Raw genomic sequence first — 17,538 nt, 5'->3', positions numbered from 1 at the left:
GATTTCAGGTATTTTCCTCCTTCTTTTCCTTTTTTTTATTATATAAACCCAATTGTACATTATGCATGCAATACTGTATTAGCCACTGAAGATTTCATTTCCACAGAAAAAAAACAAACAAGTAACAACACAAAATTCCCTCAAAAGTCCAGATGAAGCTGCATGGAAAAGGGTGGTTTGGAGAAGCCACAGCATGAGGCCATGTACACAGTTTGCGGTTGTAGTACATGTTCCTCATCTTTAAAACAGCATGCTGCTTTGTATTGCACATTACTGAAACTTTGTATACTGAACCTCGCCGTTGTCCCACGTGAAGTCTAGTCTCATTTTAGCACATGTAACAAATAGCATCTCTCAGAGAAAGAAAATCTTCTCCGTGTGTTTCGTCTGTTGTGATCATCTTGAGGTTTGTCTGTTTCTATCCAAAAGCAAAGTGTATATATATATGTGTGTGTGTGTGTGTGTGTGTGTGTGTGTGTGTGTGTGTGTGTGTGTGTGTGTGTGTGTGTGTTGTTTTGTTGTTGTTAGATTCTTTTCTCTTATTGCTGTGATCTCAACAGGCTGAAGTGTACCCTTAATAATTATAAATTTTTTGTTTTTCTGTACCCTGACTCTCATGTTTCTCTTTTACTTTTGTCACTTTTACTGAAATCAATTTTAAAGTCATGAATTTATTTGTAAGAAAATATATTTCTGTTTATGCACCTGTTTTACACCTGCACTTGAATAATTATTAGTGAACAGAAGGAGTGACGCTCTGTGGATCTGCTTCTAATTCACACTTACAAAGAAAATATTAATTTAAGATTAAAAGAGACAAAAGAGTTGGGAAATAACATTAAAGAGCAACAAGGTCATCATTAGCCAATCAGGAACAGGAAACCAACTAACTGCTGACATCTGCCATCTAGTGGACACAAATAGGAACTGCCACACAATTTACATTGCATTTCCTTCTACCTGAATTCATCTGTATATTAAATTTCTACACACACATAACTCATTACTACTCCTGCTGTTTACATAACGCATTAAATTTTTTAAATTATTTTATCAGAAAACAATTTAACAGCAATTTAATAAGAATGGCTCAATATTTGGTTTATAGCTTTAGATCATCAGCAGTTACCCCTGGCTGTCATTAAGAGGAAGTAAAACTGTAGATATAAACATAAACATTGAATCTGTGAGCTCAGCTACTTTCTATGTCACATGCTTTAACTTCAGTATCTATATGCTAGATACTGAACGCTAAGGGACCAATGACTGCCTGACTCTTTAGTAGCTGTTAAGGTGTAATTTTGTTAAGATTACTTACCATTCACATTTTATGTCCCGTCACCAAAGCGAAGCAGCAAGCCCTGCAGTTTGGTACAGAGTCCTGCGATAGCAGGGAGTCAGACTCATATGCTTTAGTCAGCGCTAACCATTAGGAAAACATCTTACATCGTCTTACATTGTGAAACAAATTTAACGTCTAAGCAAAACTTTGATTCACAAACAAAAACTTAGAATCGCAAGCAAAAGTTTGAGAAGCGCAACCAAAAAATAGAAGATTGCAAGCAAAAGTTTGAGAAGTGCAAATAAAAGTTTATATTTTGCAAATAACTCTTTTACTTCATGAGACAAAATTTGTGATTTTAATAAAAAAAATATATAGTTTTTTAAACACAATTTTTTGTAAAAAAAAAAAAAAAAAAAAAAAAAAAAGTAAAAAAAAATCCTTACAGTTCCAAATGTTTTGATCACAATTTTATTTTATTTAAATTGACATCAGTTTTTTTTTATTGAATAATTGTGAAACAAATTTAACTCCATATTTTCTGCTGCAGTGACTCAATAATGATGTCGTGATACACGAACCACAGCTTCCCTCTGCCGCCACCTAGTGGATAAAAGCTTGACGTTTTACCGCTTCTACATTACAACTCAGTGACGCATTGGCCATACCTCGAAACTTCTGAAATGAGGACCTTTTAACATTTTTAAAGCAAAGTTAATATCTTATACCATATAAATTAACATCTTTCTTGAGTATAAATCCAGGGCAAAGACCAAAGACTACTTTTCAGCATTTTACGTTGAAAAAACGGGAAAATGACAGCACAAAAAATAACGTGACCTGTGTCAAGGTACAACTCAAACAGTCGCGCGGCGCTTCTTTCTCACACAGCTAACTGCTAGTTTACAATTTTTATTTTTTGGCTTATTAGGTTTTTGCTACAAACGGAACAAAAAAAAATTCAGGACCCTGAAGTTTTCGAGTACTGTTTGTGAAGTGATAAATACGAAGTTCCACATCTGCCGACTGCTTGCGCTACTTCCAGTGAGCGATTCTGTGTCTGGAGCCTCTGACTCGTGTAATAGGATCCATCCTACAGACTACAGACGATGCTGTATTTATCGTCATTGCTCCTGTTTTGTTCTCAACCAACTCTGTTGTTTATTTGACCTTTTGGGAAACATTTCCAGGTAATTGTCGTGACAGACTATATTCTACAACACCTCAACCCCCTATTTTTAGGGGTATTTCTGATTCCTCCGAGTACTAAGACGTTTTTCCGGGTTAACAGTTTTTCAGAATATACGGAAGACTGATGTCCCACAGCAAGCAGAGAGCTCGGTGACAGTGGAGGATGTGGACGCGCCTCTCAGGCACAGCAGTGACGGTGGTCCTTGGACAGTAGGACAGCACTGGTGAGTTTGACGTGTTCTTAATTGAAATGGTGTGGTGTCTATGTTAGTTATAGACACAGCTGTTTTGACCGGCTTCTTATGTAGCATTTCAAGCGCTAACCTCGTGGTGCATTAAAGTACACCTCGTCGTACATTATAACGTTTTAAAAATAATTTTGCTTAAATGATTTAATTCACCACATTGTTATTTAAAACTTCTTAGCTAACATGATTAATAATGTTTATTCTGACCAAAATTACAATTACTTCTACATTGATTAGTGTTTTAAAAAACCTGAAGAAATGTTCTTTTAAATATGACTAAACGTAGTCTGACAACTTGGGGGCACTCACAAAGCTTTGAAATCTCTCTTGTAGTAATTGAACAAGGAAATGTTGCGGACCTATCAATGATGCTGAAGAACACTGAATTCCACAGCCTTTCAGATTAAGATTCATGTGACATGTTAATTATATATGGGAAGATAGAAAACACCATAACAGCTCAATGACTGCCATTTCCTGCATGTCATGTCTTTTACACGTTCCATCTTAGCATATGTTTCACAAAGGAAGATAATTGGTGGTGGGCCATCTGCTACTGTATTTCCCCTGTAAACCTTTTCAGTTTCTGTGTTAATAGCTGACATTTACAAATATGTCAAAAGTTGAAACAATTGTAAAAAAAAAAAAAAGTGATCTAATAAATTTGAGATTGGAGTTGTCTTAAAATGGTAGAAGTCCACTTTGTGAACTGTTAGACCTAGCGTCCAGCTAATCTGAATTTATACCAAGATATGTTGCAGAGGGAGTTATTGACTCCAGATAAGATATTAACTGCTTCTAATCTTTTTAACTCATTTTAACTTTTTAAGTTTTTAACTTTCCCTTTAATAACTTGAACACGTTAGCCTATATTTTGCTGCTTCTCAAACTCAGATCCACTAAATGCAGGAAGATGAGGAGAATGTCTGGGCTTTGCTACTTTTGAGCTGCTTAGCAATGGACGAAAATAGGGTTTAAAAAATAGTTGTTGAGCTTTACTCTTTCATTGCTGAAGTGTGCCGTCATTGGTCCTTTTGGGCTCATTAATTTCAATGAATGTTGACTTGGAATAGATGAATTCGTGAACTCAGATATTCTGCACAGGTGCATGCTTAACATCTGTAATATGTGCACAAAAATGATATATTCTGCAGCAAATGATACCCAGACTAGTACATTCAACCAGCTGCATGCGGGACTTTTGTCAGAAGAAATAAAGACAAAGTAAAACAGTACAAAAGCTCAAATAAAGTCTAAAGAATGTGCAATTAATCTGATTCATATTTTAATTTAAACGTTGTACTTTGTACATATATGCTAAAATAATTTTTGCCACATTCTGCTTTGCAGAATGTTGTTCAAGTGCAATAAATCCAAACTCAATAAGTAATCATGTTAAATAATCATAATTTTTTTTTCTTTTTTTTTTTTCCATAATTGGGCAGTTCTACTACATCCATATTGCATGCAACACCAGACTACAGCCAACTGTGGTTTAGTTTGGACAACCTTCTGAGCTGTGCAGTCCAAAAATCCTTATCTAAAATCATGAAGGTGCCCTCCTTAAATGCAATTGATCTTTTTCTCTTTAAGTGAAGTTTGTGATTATCACACATCTTAATTTAGAAATCACTCTGCGTAGACATCAGACAAAAAAAAAGTCAATTATAATGAAAAGGGAAGTTCAAAAGTGTGAGCACATCCCTTCATTATGGAAAATAACCGAGGAAGTGTAAATTTGACACATTTCTGTGAACCTCCATTTTTTCTCCTCGAGCAGTCATTTGAATAAACAATTTCCATATAATTATTCTTATAGGCAAACGATCTGTAGAATAAATGGGGAAAAACAGGATATTGAACATAATCAGAAACAACTGCAGCTCTCTGTATTTATACAAAGCACCATATGGGGGTTCAGTAAACTTAGACTGCATGTGATGCCTTTGTGAATTTTCTGACATGACTGAAAAGACAAAACTATGGTTGCGGTGGCTCCAATTGTACATCATGCAACATCCACGTATATTTTGTCCCGTATGCCATTTTTATCAGCTGGAACACTAACCTCATAAATCTTGTTAAAGGTTTTCACCTGTTCTGCAGTTTGGGTCTGTATTTTTAATTGTTCTTTACTCTTTTTTTTTCTTTTTTTTCTCCATAGTTTTAAAAAAATATTGGGTTTAGTACATGAGGTTCTTATTGTAGGGAGCATGCTCTGCAGTCAGGTTGTCATGCCAGCTACAAAAGTGAAATAAATGCAATGCCACTGATCCTGGTATGGTTATTTTAACCCCATTTCAAGAAAGAATAATAGGGACAAACTGATAGGTGTGTGGTTAAGTGAAAAATAGCCACAAAAAATCTCCATATATGCTGATGATACTGTAATTGTAAAAGATCAAGGGAAATAAAACCAAAGAAACATCCTGACTTGCTTCAGAGGGTCTCACCCTTTTACAAACAACACTAAAAACGTATCAGGTAGCGTCTTAATATTGCAATTTACTATCCTAGACACACAGAGATAGTGCTTCCTTTGTGCTACATGCTCAGAGCAGAAGCTCTAAAGCGTAGCTCGGATCTGATCCCAACACCTTCAGCATCTTGTCCATCTCTGACCGTGAGGGTCTTTACCTTAATGAGATGCTAAAGCTATGCTACAGAAAAGCTGGCCTTGCTCAAAGTGACTTGCAAATAGCAAAGAAATGTTGAGGGACACGGGGATAGGGGATGTGAAGCACCAGTTTTCAAAGCTATCTGCACACTGGACCACAATCCCCACCACTAACTGCTGATCCACGACCGGATGATTTAGAAAATTGGACCTAAACCTTATCCAGAATGCTAGGTACAAAATATTAGCTAAGTGGATGCGGAGGTTGACCAACTATTGGCATGCAATAAGCTAAATGGTGAGAGGATTTATACACGGCCCAGGATAGGGGCAGCAGCCTTTCAGTCAGCAGTCTGTGTGCAGTGGACGTCCCTCCAGTTTGATGTGATACTCCAGGTACACAATGCCTTTATATCACCATCTGACCAGTAGCCAAAACTAGCTTGTTGACAGACGCAACAAGCACAATCCGTGCTGCACATCTGCTGAGCGTTGTGTTAGTACAATCCAAGAAGATCCCCGAAAGATAAAGGAAAATAATTTTAGTGTTAATTATTGTTGGCATTCAGAATCTTCTGACTTCTTCATGCTTTTGATTGACAGTTTGATTAAAAACAAATACCTGATCAGTATTCTAAGAGAAAAATTGCCAGGCAGGCCAGACAAGAAAGAAAGAAAAAAAAAAAAGGTACAATTTGGGGACCATCTTGGCTCTATTGGAGGATTTATTTTCAGTGGAACCTGGGTCTGTAGGGTCCTGGTGGCAGCAGAAGTGGGCTCAGAGCCGCTGCCTGGAATCGTGGCTGTAGCTGCCCGGTGAACTTCGATTGCGATGGGGCTTGTAGGCGTCCTGATAGGGGTCCTGGTAGTCCTGGTAGGGGTCCTGCTGCTCTCGGCTGTGCTGTGAGCCAGAAGACATGCGGTTGCGTCCCTTATGCGCTCGCTCATTGTGGTAATTTTCGTCTGATGTCATCAGGTTGCGCCGCTCATTTGCGGTGGAGTGGTCTCCTGTGTGGTTGCTTTGTCGCATTTTTTGGCTCTGATGATCACATGAATGTACCAAAGAGACAGATGAGCCACTAAAAAAAAAGACTAGACAGTGTTGCTGAACCATTGTAGATAATATATGTACAACAGAAGCTCAAGGCACAAAGAGTTTCCTTTTCTGAGAATCAAAAGTCCCCACATGAGGACATTCAATTGTGCTGTGGACACAATCCAATGGTGTTTCACCTCAAATGCACTGAACGTACCTGCAGACCAGAGATGCTGGTGGAATAAGGGGTGAGAGTAGTGGGCCCCAGGTTCCGACCCATCAGAGGGTTCAGAGGTGTTGCCATCGAGGTATGAGTTGCTTTCCAGTAGGCCTCAAGGTATTCAGCAAGGTGTTCACAGGCGTCTTCCAGCTGGTTTTCATCCAGGATGATGTCAAACATTTCCTGTCGGTAAAAGATGGCAGTAGAGGAAGATGCGCAGACCCTTTTGTTCTAGATAAACTCGGCATCAGGTGTCATTTAAGAAGATGTCATGCAATCCATACTTACGTCTATTATTTCGTGATTGTTTGTTTTCCTTTTGCTTGATTTAGAAATATTAAAAGGGGACCTTTTAATGTCAAAGGCTGGGTGCTTACCGGTGGACACTGAGACAGTTTTTCTGCTGCCACAAGCTGGACATTTAGGTGTTTGCTCTGCGACTTTCCTCTGGATTTGACTAACCTCTGAAGAACCTGGATGAGGGAGAAGTGAAAGAGGGCCTTGAATAAGAAGAATGCAGAATCTAATCCATGATGACTAAGGAAACAAATATAAGTTTTCAGAGATCTAATTTTGAGTTTTTAGTTAAAATGTAGAATTCTCTCAGTGGACTCTAGTCTCGCTTTACCTTTGGTGAGGAGACTTTGACATGGACAATGATGGGCGCCAGTGAAGTCTTGAGGAGCTGGGCCGGGTGGTTGATGGTGTCGGCGTCCAAGACGACCAACTGAAGGGAGCGCGCCAACTCAAAGATTCTTTCAATCTCACTTTGCACCTCAGCTGTAGACAAACATTTCTCAATTGGCAGCGTTTTCTCAAGTGTAAACCACCGTTTAGTTTTCTTGTGTTTATCAAGATGTTCTGCTTGTAACAATAGCCAGAGAAAATCTTACCTAAGCTGGAACGAGTGTTGGATCTTTCAATTATGGCTCGCTTACTGGGGTTGTTCAGAACGGACCTCTTGGCCAATGAGATGTCTGCAGTGACTCGTGTTATAGTTATCCTAAAAAACAGGGGGGGAGGTACTGTACACAATTGTATGGATGTTGGCAGACATCTTCTAATGTTTTGTCGCCTTTTATCTGAAAGCAGATGGTAGTGAAGCTTTTTAAGCACCCTTTATTTTAGATTGTGACTGACAGTGACTTCCAATTTTCCATGGTAATCATATGTCACTGTTGCATATGACAAACATGCAGCAGTGACACTTTGCAGAATATTTCAATGTCAGTTACTATTAAGAAAGATTTTCCTTTCTTTCATTTCAAAACAACTTTGCTACCATTTGGAGTTTTAGCATCACACTCAAAACATTAGTATTTGTATGCATGGCACTTGAAATACAATATCCAACCTAATATTGCACCTAAGTAGACCATTTCCAATTCAGTATTTTGCACAGCTCTTCTTATTTCATACTTTTCCAGACTATTTGTCCATTTTTGGACCAAATGTTATACCAGTTTATCACCCTCTAGTGGCCCAGCTTTGGAACTTCACTGTATTTAGAAACTTCTGCCTGCCTCAGTCTGATCGGTGATTCCTTTTTGTTGTTGAAGAAAGCAAATCTTTAGCCGTGTAACAAAGACTTCAACAAACATTTTCACTTTATTTTCAATATAAATATGTACAATTTCAAAACTGAGATGTCTTTTGGATTTTGCAGATGCTTTACATCCATTTTTGTTGTTGTTGTAATTTTCTCTTCAAAGTGATGGGGACGTGCAGCTATTCCAAATTATTCTTAGATCTTTTTCTCACCTGCCATCAAATCTGTGCTTGAGGAAGTCAAATAGGGCTTTCTGCATCATGTCTGTCACCTGCAACAGAGAGGATTTTGTCCAAGTCAGGCAACTTCTGAAGGCAAGTTGATGCACAGCAGCAAAGGGAGCTAAAAAATAAAAAGGACTCCACACAAGTTTGCATGTGTTTAAAAAAAGAACAATAATATTTTTGCACTCCACTGTATAAGTTTGCACTCATACACTGACATCACATTAAAGAAGGCACATTTAAAACGGCCAGGTCAGCATTAATTTCCGCTTGTATTTGGTAGCAGAAGTGAGGAGATGCAAGGTACAAAATTCCAATTTTAGATCCCGCCATAAGGAGATCCAGCTTACCTCGTAACCTTTGAGCGAGGGTCCCACCAGCACCACGGGCCTCATGGAGGGCACCACATCATACGGGGGGATGTGCTCCGTCTGTCAACACAGAGTGGCAGCAGCAGATTCGTCACAAACACTGAAAGCAGCCCAGAATAACTCCACAGAAGACGCACACAGCAGATGGTTCTAATCAGCCGAAGCCAAGGAACAGTCACACATAAAAATGGGAAATATGAGGCCATGTTGGCGCACGAAGCAAATGAAGTAATTTGCCTGAAAAGCGAGACTGAAACTGATCCACTTGTAGGTGAAAACAAATGCGTGTTAGATACTTATTGATCCACAGCACAAATATTGTATTTGACCCCTGAACAGTTTTGGATCATCAAACAAACCTTAATAAAGATAAGAAGGGAGAAAAGCTACACAAATCTGCAGGACTGTATGTGAAAATATAACAGTTCCTTTCAAGTCATGAATGAGCTGAATTATTATAATTCTGCAAGGAAAAGTGGTCCAGAATTCCCATGGTGACGTAGACACAATGACGCTATCTTGCAGAAGCAGATATATTGGCACCAGGTATTGGCTTTTGGGGGAAATTTATGTTGTTTGGACTGTTTCCCCTCGCCTCTTTAATAAATAAATAAATTTCTCTCTAAATTCTTATCATTATATACTAAAATGTTAAGGTTAATTGAATGTCATGTTCTCTCATCTTTCCTTATAATTTACTATTTAAATGTTATTATTATGCATTCTTGCAATTTTTCCAGAATCATGAGTAACTGAATCTGGTATTGATAATTGTGACGATTTGGCTCGGTATTCGTCGGTAAGGCTGAAGTATTGCATGAGCTTGCTGTCAGTGCTACCAGCGCCTGTCACGTTACTATGACGCCGGCAAAAGTCGAGGAAGGATGAATGGATGAGTTCGCAGCCACCAACTTACCACTTTCTGTTTCTGCTTTCCTGTGGGAGGGGAGAGAAGACAAGGAGGAGACAATCAGTTCCTGCAACGTCTTAGAAACATTTAAACATCAGCAGGTATTTGTAACAGTTCATAAAAAAATGAAACCTGTCAATAATGTCTACAATGTATAAAACAAAACAAAAAGTATATCTACAGTCCTAAGGTTATATTCACAAAGTGCAGTTCAGAGGGGGGGGTCATAGTCTTGTCGTTGGTTAGCCCCAGTCTCAGAGCGCCTGCAGTCCTCAACTGGAGGAAGAGGAGGATCATGGGATAATGTATCAGCGACTCTATGCAGTAACCTTAAGCTCTATGTGGAGACATGGGAAGGCTTTAGATTCTTATGCTATCTATGATTTTTGAGGTTCAGGATGTTTGGCTGTAAGCTTCGCAGGTGGGTCATTAACGCCCTTCTCTCCCCCCTGTCTGATATTCTCACCTGCTGAGGATATGAGTGGTCGGATAGAGGCTGACACCTCATCCTCCACACTGGAAGAGGAGTTTCCTCCAGACTTACTGAAAAACACAAGAAGGGATAAAAAAAAAAGACAGAAAAACATGGTGGCATTAATGTAAAAAAAAAAAGAAATTACTAATTTTTGAAGCTCAAACTCCGAATGTATATTGGCGTTCAGTTAATCATCTTAAAGCTTTTTTTTTATAACCCAAGAAATCCACTTTGAAACTACCTAAATTTTGAATTTGTCAAGAAAAGCCATTTAGTTAACTCTAGCAAACATTGTACACGTTATTTCAATTAACAAGGAATTTAAATGTGTTTGATGCAAAAAAGACATTATCACTGCTTTTTCCTGGAGATAGAATTATTAATATCTTATCCACCTGAAGCATTGGAAAAAAAATTTGCTTAGCCATACTGTTTTATGCCTAATCAAGTCACTTGTCATTTATCAACTTGTAGAGATGTTAACTTTGAAATCATCACCTTCCTAAAATAATTCTAAATAATTTTTTGCCAACCGTGACTCTTTTTTTTTTTTTTCCTAAATCATATTTTGGCACAAAAAAAAAAGACTTATGCCATTATTTAGATGATAATTTGAAAGTCAACTTCTACAAGTTGCTAAAAGTGAAAGGTTTGTTCAGTAACTTGCACAATGTCCAGTATTTAATCATTTAATCTGTCCACAGCTGACTCTGAATAGGATTCAAACTAAAACTGAAACAAACTGGTAGATGATTAAATAATTAAGGCGACCAACATAAAATGAACTCAGAAATCTGAAAGACTGAAGAACCAGATTCTGCTGGGGCCACAAAACCAAGCAATCCCCTGGATTATTTATATTTTGCTCAACCAAATTTTACAGATATGAATTCTCACATCTGAGTCAGCAAACATAAGAATCAAACCTTAACAAACAGCAGCAGCAGAAACTCAAAAAAGTCCACAGGAACAAACATATTGTTTACAGAAAAATTATATAGTGCAGCTTTAATTACTTTAGAGTATTTTGCATAATTGCAAAACTTGAATCATATTTCTAGTAAAGTTTAAAGCAATACCCTATGAAAAGAAGATCAATTTTCAAAATAATGCAAAAGATTTTTTTCTCTTGTTTAACTTTAATGTGAGACTTGCTTATAAGTATATGTGTCCGTCACTATCTGCCTCCCTTTCAAGCAAGACGCTGAACCGCTCCATTCCACTAAGATTACTATTATCCCGACCCGCACGGCTAGAGGATGTGAGAGTGAGTTATTGTATTAACTGCAGATGACAGAACATTCAAGAGCAATTATACACACATGGAAATGGAAAGCGGTGATAGGAGTGCTAAGTACAGCTAATTGGAACAAAGCCATGAATAGAAGAGACGACGCACAAGGGTGTGAGTCGCAGTCGGGCCGAGACCGAGGACCGCTTTAACAGAAAGGCGCTGACAAACTAAGGTGATTATTGGTTGAAAAAATCTATTTGAAATTATTTTAAATTTGTATGTTGAACTCCATCTGTTCAGGAGCGCTATGGAGAGCAGAAACCAAAAGCATCTAGAGCTAAATAAACTATTTTTTTTTCTTTCTGTTTAACAATGTTAAAAAAATAAAAATCACATAGCAAAACCTAAATACATATAACAAGTCTATGCATTCATTTGTGTTATTTGTCAGTTTAATGTTTATAGACGGTGATGTGCTTAACTCAAAGTGTGGCCCCAAATCAATTTCTGCTCAGGGCCCCACGCATTGTTTGACCGGCCCTGTTGCCAAAACCATCCAGGACAAACTATTAAACTCAAACTAAGGAAAAATGGTAAGAATTAAATGGTCTGCTGTTGTTTAAAAATAACAATTTTCTTTCAATTAAATTTACAAATAAAAAATAAAATGGATTTATATTTCATGAAGACTATTCTTAAATACAATAGAATATGTTGAATGTAAATATAATTGTTTTATATTATAGTTCAGCAAATATAAAATGCCTCATAAATAAGATTTATTTCAGTTTTCTGTTATAGCGATCTGGGTAAATGAAACTCAAACTCTGAGACTTTCTAGTTTATTGCTAAATATTTTATGTAATGTTTTTTCCTCCTAATATAAACAAAGAAACTGACAGATTGTAAGTTAGAGCAACGCATTTTTTTCCCTTGGAAATATTTTAACCTAAACATTTGGTGCTCTTCCTCCAAGAGCACCAAAGCTCCTATCACATTTTGATTTTTCAGATCAGATGTGTGACCTTTTGTGACATTGTTGGAGAGAGAGTGTGTGTGTTCTCTGTTGCCTACCCTTGGACTCGTCCTCTCTTTTGCTCCTGCTGCAGCCGGATGTTCTCGAGCTTCAGAGGGCTGGGAATGAAGCCGATCTCACAGCCCTCTTTTACCAAGCGCCCGATCCACCAGTCATTGTTGAACTTCTGAACACAGCAAAGCAACTCATGAACAACACCTTTTTTCACAATCTATATATTAGATATATTCTGTACGACCGAAGTTTCAAATGGTGTCTGGATACTTCAGGTGTTGGAATTTACAGACGTGCCTCTTTTATGTGGAGGAAGTCCTTGGCATCAAAAGAGATGGCTGTTGCCGGTACTGGAACATCCTCATCCAGGGCGCCACAGTAGCTGACATTGGTCCTTACAGCAAACGCCACAGGTTTACTCTGGAAGACAAAGGCACAACTAGATTCATTTGAAATCTTCAGTTGAAATTTCTCCATAAATGATCCAGAACAATAACAAAATAGAGCATGTCTTCTGAATATCAGCGATTTTTGTCCAAGGGTCACAACCTTGGCTCTCTCCAGTTGAACGGCAGCCTGCTGCTCCCTCTCCTGACGGCTCTGTCCCGGTCCTTGGCTCTGGCTGGGGCTCTGGCTCTGGACCTGGGCCTGCACCTCGCGCTCCTCCTCCAGAGATACATCTGAGTCTGATGGTCTGCTAGTATACGAATCAGCTGAGCCCTACAAACAGAAATTGTACAAGTTATTGAAACTATTACGGCTAGACATATTTTAGATACCTTAGACACGTACATATTTCTTGACATTGTTAAGACGTTTACAAAACCTAAAATTAATTTCTTACCCAGCCTTCGGTGTCAGATCAAACTATGAAGCAAGAAAGCTAAAATTAGAGATGACTAGAGTTTTTTTTTTTAACACTGATGAGCATAAAAAAGCATAAAAGCATAAAATTCTTTAAATGCATCTTCACCTGTCTTGCCAATTTATAAAAGAAAGTTGCTAAGATAACTGTCTTCCTTGTTGGACAAAACATATCCACAAGCAAAAGAGCCAGCATCTGTTTAACAAAGGGGCCAAGAATTTACTCAGTTTTACATAAGGCACATCAATAAGATCATGAATGGAGGTTTTGAGGTTTGCCGAGTGCCAAGTTTACAGTCTAATTTGGTTTAGTTACATAAAATATGAAGTTACCATTTTTAAAAAAGATTCAAAATTATTTTACCAGTGACTGACATACTGAAAAGGTTCTAAGAGGTTGTGCCACCCTTGGCGCCTTCATGCATTTGTGATAACTGGCAACGAGTCCTTTTACTCCACTGAAATTTCAACCCACTCTTCTTTGCAGAATTGCTTTAATTTAGCTACAGTGGAGGGTTTTAGTCAGATGAAACTTCATTTCAAAGCCTTTAAATGATTTTGTTTTTGAGGCTGCTCGTTTGCTTTGAAAATTGTCCTGACATGTAACGCAAATGAGCTTGGGGTCAATGTCGCAAACTGATTATAGTCTAGAATTTCTTCCAGAGAGCAAAATTTATGGGTTCATTTTTCAGATCTGAAGGCAGTAAAGCAGCCTTACGACCTGACGTAACTTCACACAGAATATTTTCCCAACAGTCTTGATCACCATACATATGTTCTGTGACAAATATGTCAAGGGACTTGATGTTCTTTTTGGTCAGCTGTGGTTTTAGTTACTTTCCTCAGTCTGTCTTTACTGTTGAATGACAAACTTTGACATTAAGGCAAGAGAGGCCTGCAAAGATTTAGGTGTTGTTCCTTTTGTGACCTCCTGCATGAGTCTTCGATGCCCTGTTGTAGTAATTTTGCTAGGTTACCCCTAGGAAGGTTCCCAACTAATCCATGTTTTTGCCATTTTAGGATAATGGATCTCACTTTTGTTCTCTGGAGTTTGAAAAGCTTTTCCAATTATTTTATTTTCTTTCTTTTATAAGAAAATAACTCTACTTTTTCATCACGCTGTATGCGGTTGCTATAACAGAAAATACAACAGCAGATCCCGTCAGTAAGAGTGAACCTTGCTGAACTCAGGACTCATTTTGTCAGTTTAGTTCGTCTTGTAGTGTCTCGCACACAGTCAGGGAATTTCTTGAGGGATGCAAGGCTTGCAGTCCCTTCATTCTGCATCCCAGTCAGAACCCCTTTATTGCCCCGTTTTAATGCCGGTACACGAATGGATCAAGTGCTTCCTTCTGCTGTTTTAATCTAAACAATCAGCCACTAATGATGATTCAATTAAGGAGGACCATTAGTTCCGAGCTGATCAATCAAGTTAGTCATCACAGCTAAGCAGTTTTTTTGTTTGTTTTTTTTTTTAGGCCAGCAAGCAGTAGAGGAAAACCTGACTTCAGCACACTGCTTCTCTGGATTGCAAGCATTCTGTCTCAGAAAGTTTCTGGGCATGTGGAGGATTTCCATAAAAAAAACAACTAAACGAAATGAGGGGCTGAAAGGTTTCTGCTGGCTGTCCTTGGTTTCAGTTCTGTTAAATAGGAAGTTATAACTCAGCCCTGTCCATTTGTGTCTTTACAGTTTTGGTTATCTTAAATAAAGACCTATCTCTTCCTTTTATTGGGATTTTGAGTGGTAGAATATGTTGTAAGATCTATTTTAATTTGTAGATAAAATAACAATCTGAAAAGTAAATCTTAGTCAGTGCAGTTACAGGTATGTCTCTATCAGCTTTGCACATTAAAATCAATATTGTTGCCCTTTTCTCTTTATAACACACTTCAAGATCATCAGATTGGATAAAAAAAAAAAAAACATTTTTTGAACATCAATTGTCAAGTCTTGTCAAATTGGTCTGCACTTTAAGTAGGCCATTCAAACATGTGAATTACTTTGATCTAAGCTATTCCATTGCAGCTCTGACTGTATGATTTCATATATACCTTACTGGGAAAAGCGTTTGTTGCTCTCTTAGTAGAGGGTAAATCTCTAGTACGCCCTATATTTAGCTACATAAATCTGACCAGCTTTCCCACAGCATGATGTTACCACCACCATGTTTAACAGTCCTGTGTTAATTTAGAGCACACATATAACATTTAGCTTTTTTTGGTAAAAGTTCAGTTTTGACCTCATTTTATCATAGCACCTTTGCTCACGTTTGCTGGCAAAATGGACTTCTTGTGGCTTTCGTCTTCACACTCTTCCATATGTGCTAAGGAAATGCTTTCAAGTTTGTGGATCCAATGTGACAAAATGTGAAGACCCCAATAATATTTGTTCACCCTTCTCAATCGAGGTTCTTGTGAGGCAAAGTGGCACTTTGGCATTACTCTTCAGTTCCAAGGAATGCACACAGAAGAGCTGAGGGAGCACTGTAGCATCCAAGCTATTATCCAATGGAGTAGCTTCGGCATGTGACTCATCAGCATCAGAGTCCACTTAATGACATCACGATGCATGTTTCTGCAAGACTCGTCAGAACCAGAACACGGCGCAGCAGCTCGGCCGGATGAGAAATACTCTTCAGGAAAGTGACGGATGCAGGAATGTGACACACGATTTGTCGTCTCGGTGACAGCCCTTGGTGGGGATGGCGAGGGGGTCATTTGCATCTTTCGGTTCTCCTCTGAGAAGCAAAGCACGGTTCTTCTCTTGCATGGGAAGCGTAGTGACTCCTCCTGGTTTCCTTAGCTTTACAGTCAGATTGCAGCCACGTATTCAACCAATAAATAAGGATATATGCAGAAATCATCTAGCCATCTGCCTAATGTGCATCCCCCTCCCCTCCTTTACACACCCACCCAACCCCCTTCCAGCCAAGCATTGCCCAGGATCACACTACACTGGCTAACCCATCAAAGGCCTCTTATGTGTGTGTGTGTGTGCCATCAATAAGCAAACAGCAGGAGAGCACATAAGCAGATTTACACTCACCGCCTCCGAGTCTTCAAATCCATGCAGGTACAAATTGTCATACATGGAGGTTTGATATTCTAACGAGCTCCTCTAGAAAAATGAGGGGGGAACAATGTGAGTGGAGGCGGAGGAGAAAGGAGGGGGCACCGGAGGAAAAAAAAAAAGGATGGCTGGGGAGGGGGGGGGATGACGACAATTCCTTCTCTCTACAGCAGAGACTAATTAAAAAATAAATATCCCCTCCTGTTGGATCACGCCTGGTCCTTTGGAGGCGCCTCTCTAAGACGGATGCAGTTTCTCCCTGGTCTCCTCGTGCCGCTGCTGGCTGCCTCACGTTACAGGATGGAGACGGTATCCCTGGAGGAAGCCCGATCCTGGCATTTCATCTCTATCAGACGTCCGCACGTACAAAACCTACACACAGAGGCAGAGAGAGCAGCAGAGGCAGCAGCAGCAGTAGAGGGGCTGTGAATCCTTCCTCAATATCCAAGCCTGATGACAGAATCAGAATGCAAGGAGCCGATTGGCTGGATGGTTGTCCACTCAGCCTGGATGAGCACTTTTTTTTTTTTCAGTGCATTAAGGTAGACGGATTTGGGGAGAGGGATTACGTTTTAAAGGAGTGGAGCAGCATCCTCTTGTTCTTATTTTACCTTATATATACCAAATCTGTTCAAAAATCTGAATTCTATACACAGTGGTGTAAAAAAGTATTTCTTCCTATTTCGTTTTGCTTTTTTTGCTCCATTTAAATGTTTGAGATCATCAAACAAAAGACAGCTTTTAAATGTTGATTTAATTAACAAAGGATTAAAAACTATCCAAACTAGCCATACTGTTGCGATCCATGTTTTTCTGTGTAGTTATTTAGAGGTTTTCTGCGTTTAGTCCTGTCTTCCCTGTTGATTGTTCCCACCTGTTTCAAGTTTCCTGATTACCTTCCCTGTGTATTTAACCCCACCTGTTGTCTCTGTCCTTCGTCAGAGCCTTGTCGTATGTCGGCAGTCAGTTGTTGCACACAGTCGTACTGTGAAGTCCTGTGTCGACTCAGCCCTTGTCTTCAGTCTTGAGTTTTCAGTTGCTACTGGTATTTAGTTGTTGCTAAGTTTTCTGCTGTGTTGCCTGAACTGGGCTGTTCTGAGCTACTTTTCTATTAAACCCTTCATCTTCATCTGGGTCTCCGTGTTCATTCTCACCACCACAAACCACCACTTCATGACACATACCCTGTGTGAAACAGTAAATACCCTTTAGCCT

The 17,538-nt window shown here is 38.9% G+C and overlaps 1 protein-coding gene across 1 annotated transcript; it reads right to left on the bottom strand.

Annotated features, from left to right (window-relative positions):
• Nucleotides 1-3,986: 3,986 nt before the first annotated feature.
• LOC106926546 (voltage-dependent L-type calcium channel subunit beta-4-like) lies at nucleotides 3,987-17,119 on the bottom strand. Its single transcript, XM_015001535.2, has 13 exons — nucleotides 16,300-17,119; nucleotides 12,937-13,107; nucleotides 12,685-12,807; nucleotides 12,432-12,559; nucleotides 10,115-10,191; nucleotides 9,655-9,674; nucleotides 8,718-8,798; nucleotides 8,356-8,414; nucleotides 7,488-7,597; nucleotides 7,223-7,374; nucleotides 6,972-7,067; nucleotides 6,592-6,777; nucleotides 3,987-6,377 (listed from the first exon to the last, which is right to left on the bottom strand). The coding sequence occupies exons 1-13, from the start codon at nucleotides 16,342-16,344 to the stop codon at nucleotides 6,117-6,119; spliced, it is 1,509 nt and encodes a 502-aa protein (XP_014857021.1). The 5' UTR covers nucleotides 16,345-17,119; the 3' UTR covers nucleotides 3,987-6,116.
• Nucleotides 17,120-17,538: the final 419 nt, after the last annotated feature.

This window comes from Poecilia mexicana, unplaced genomic scaffold, assembly GCF_051168715.1.
Source record: "Poecilia mexicana isolate PSO_F unplaced genomic scaffold, ASM5116871v1 scaffold_2, whole genome shotgun sequence".
Classification (NCBI taxonomy): Eukaryota; Metazoa; Chordata; class Actinopteri; order Cyprinodontiformes; family Poeciliidae; genus Poecilia; species Poecilia mexicana.
Note: the sequence above shows the minus strand (reverse complement) of the source record. Positions and strands in the feature narration are given on the sequence as shown.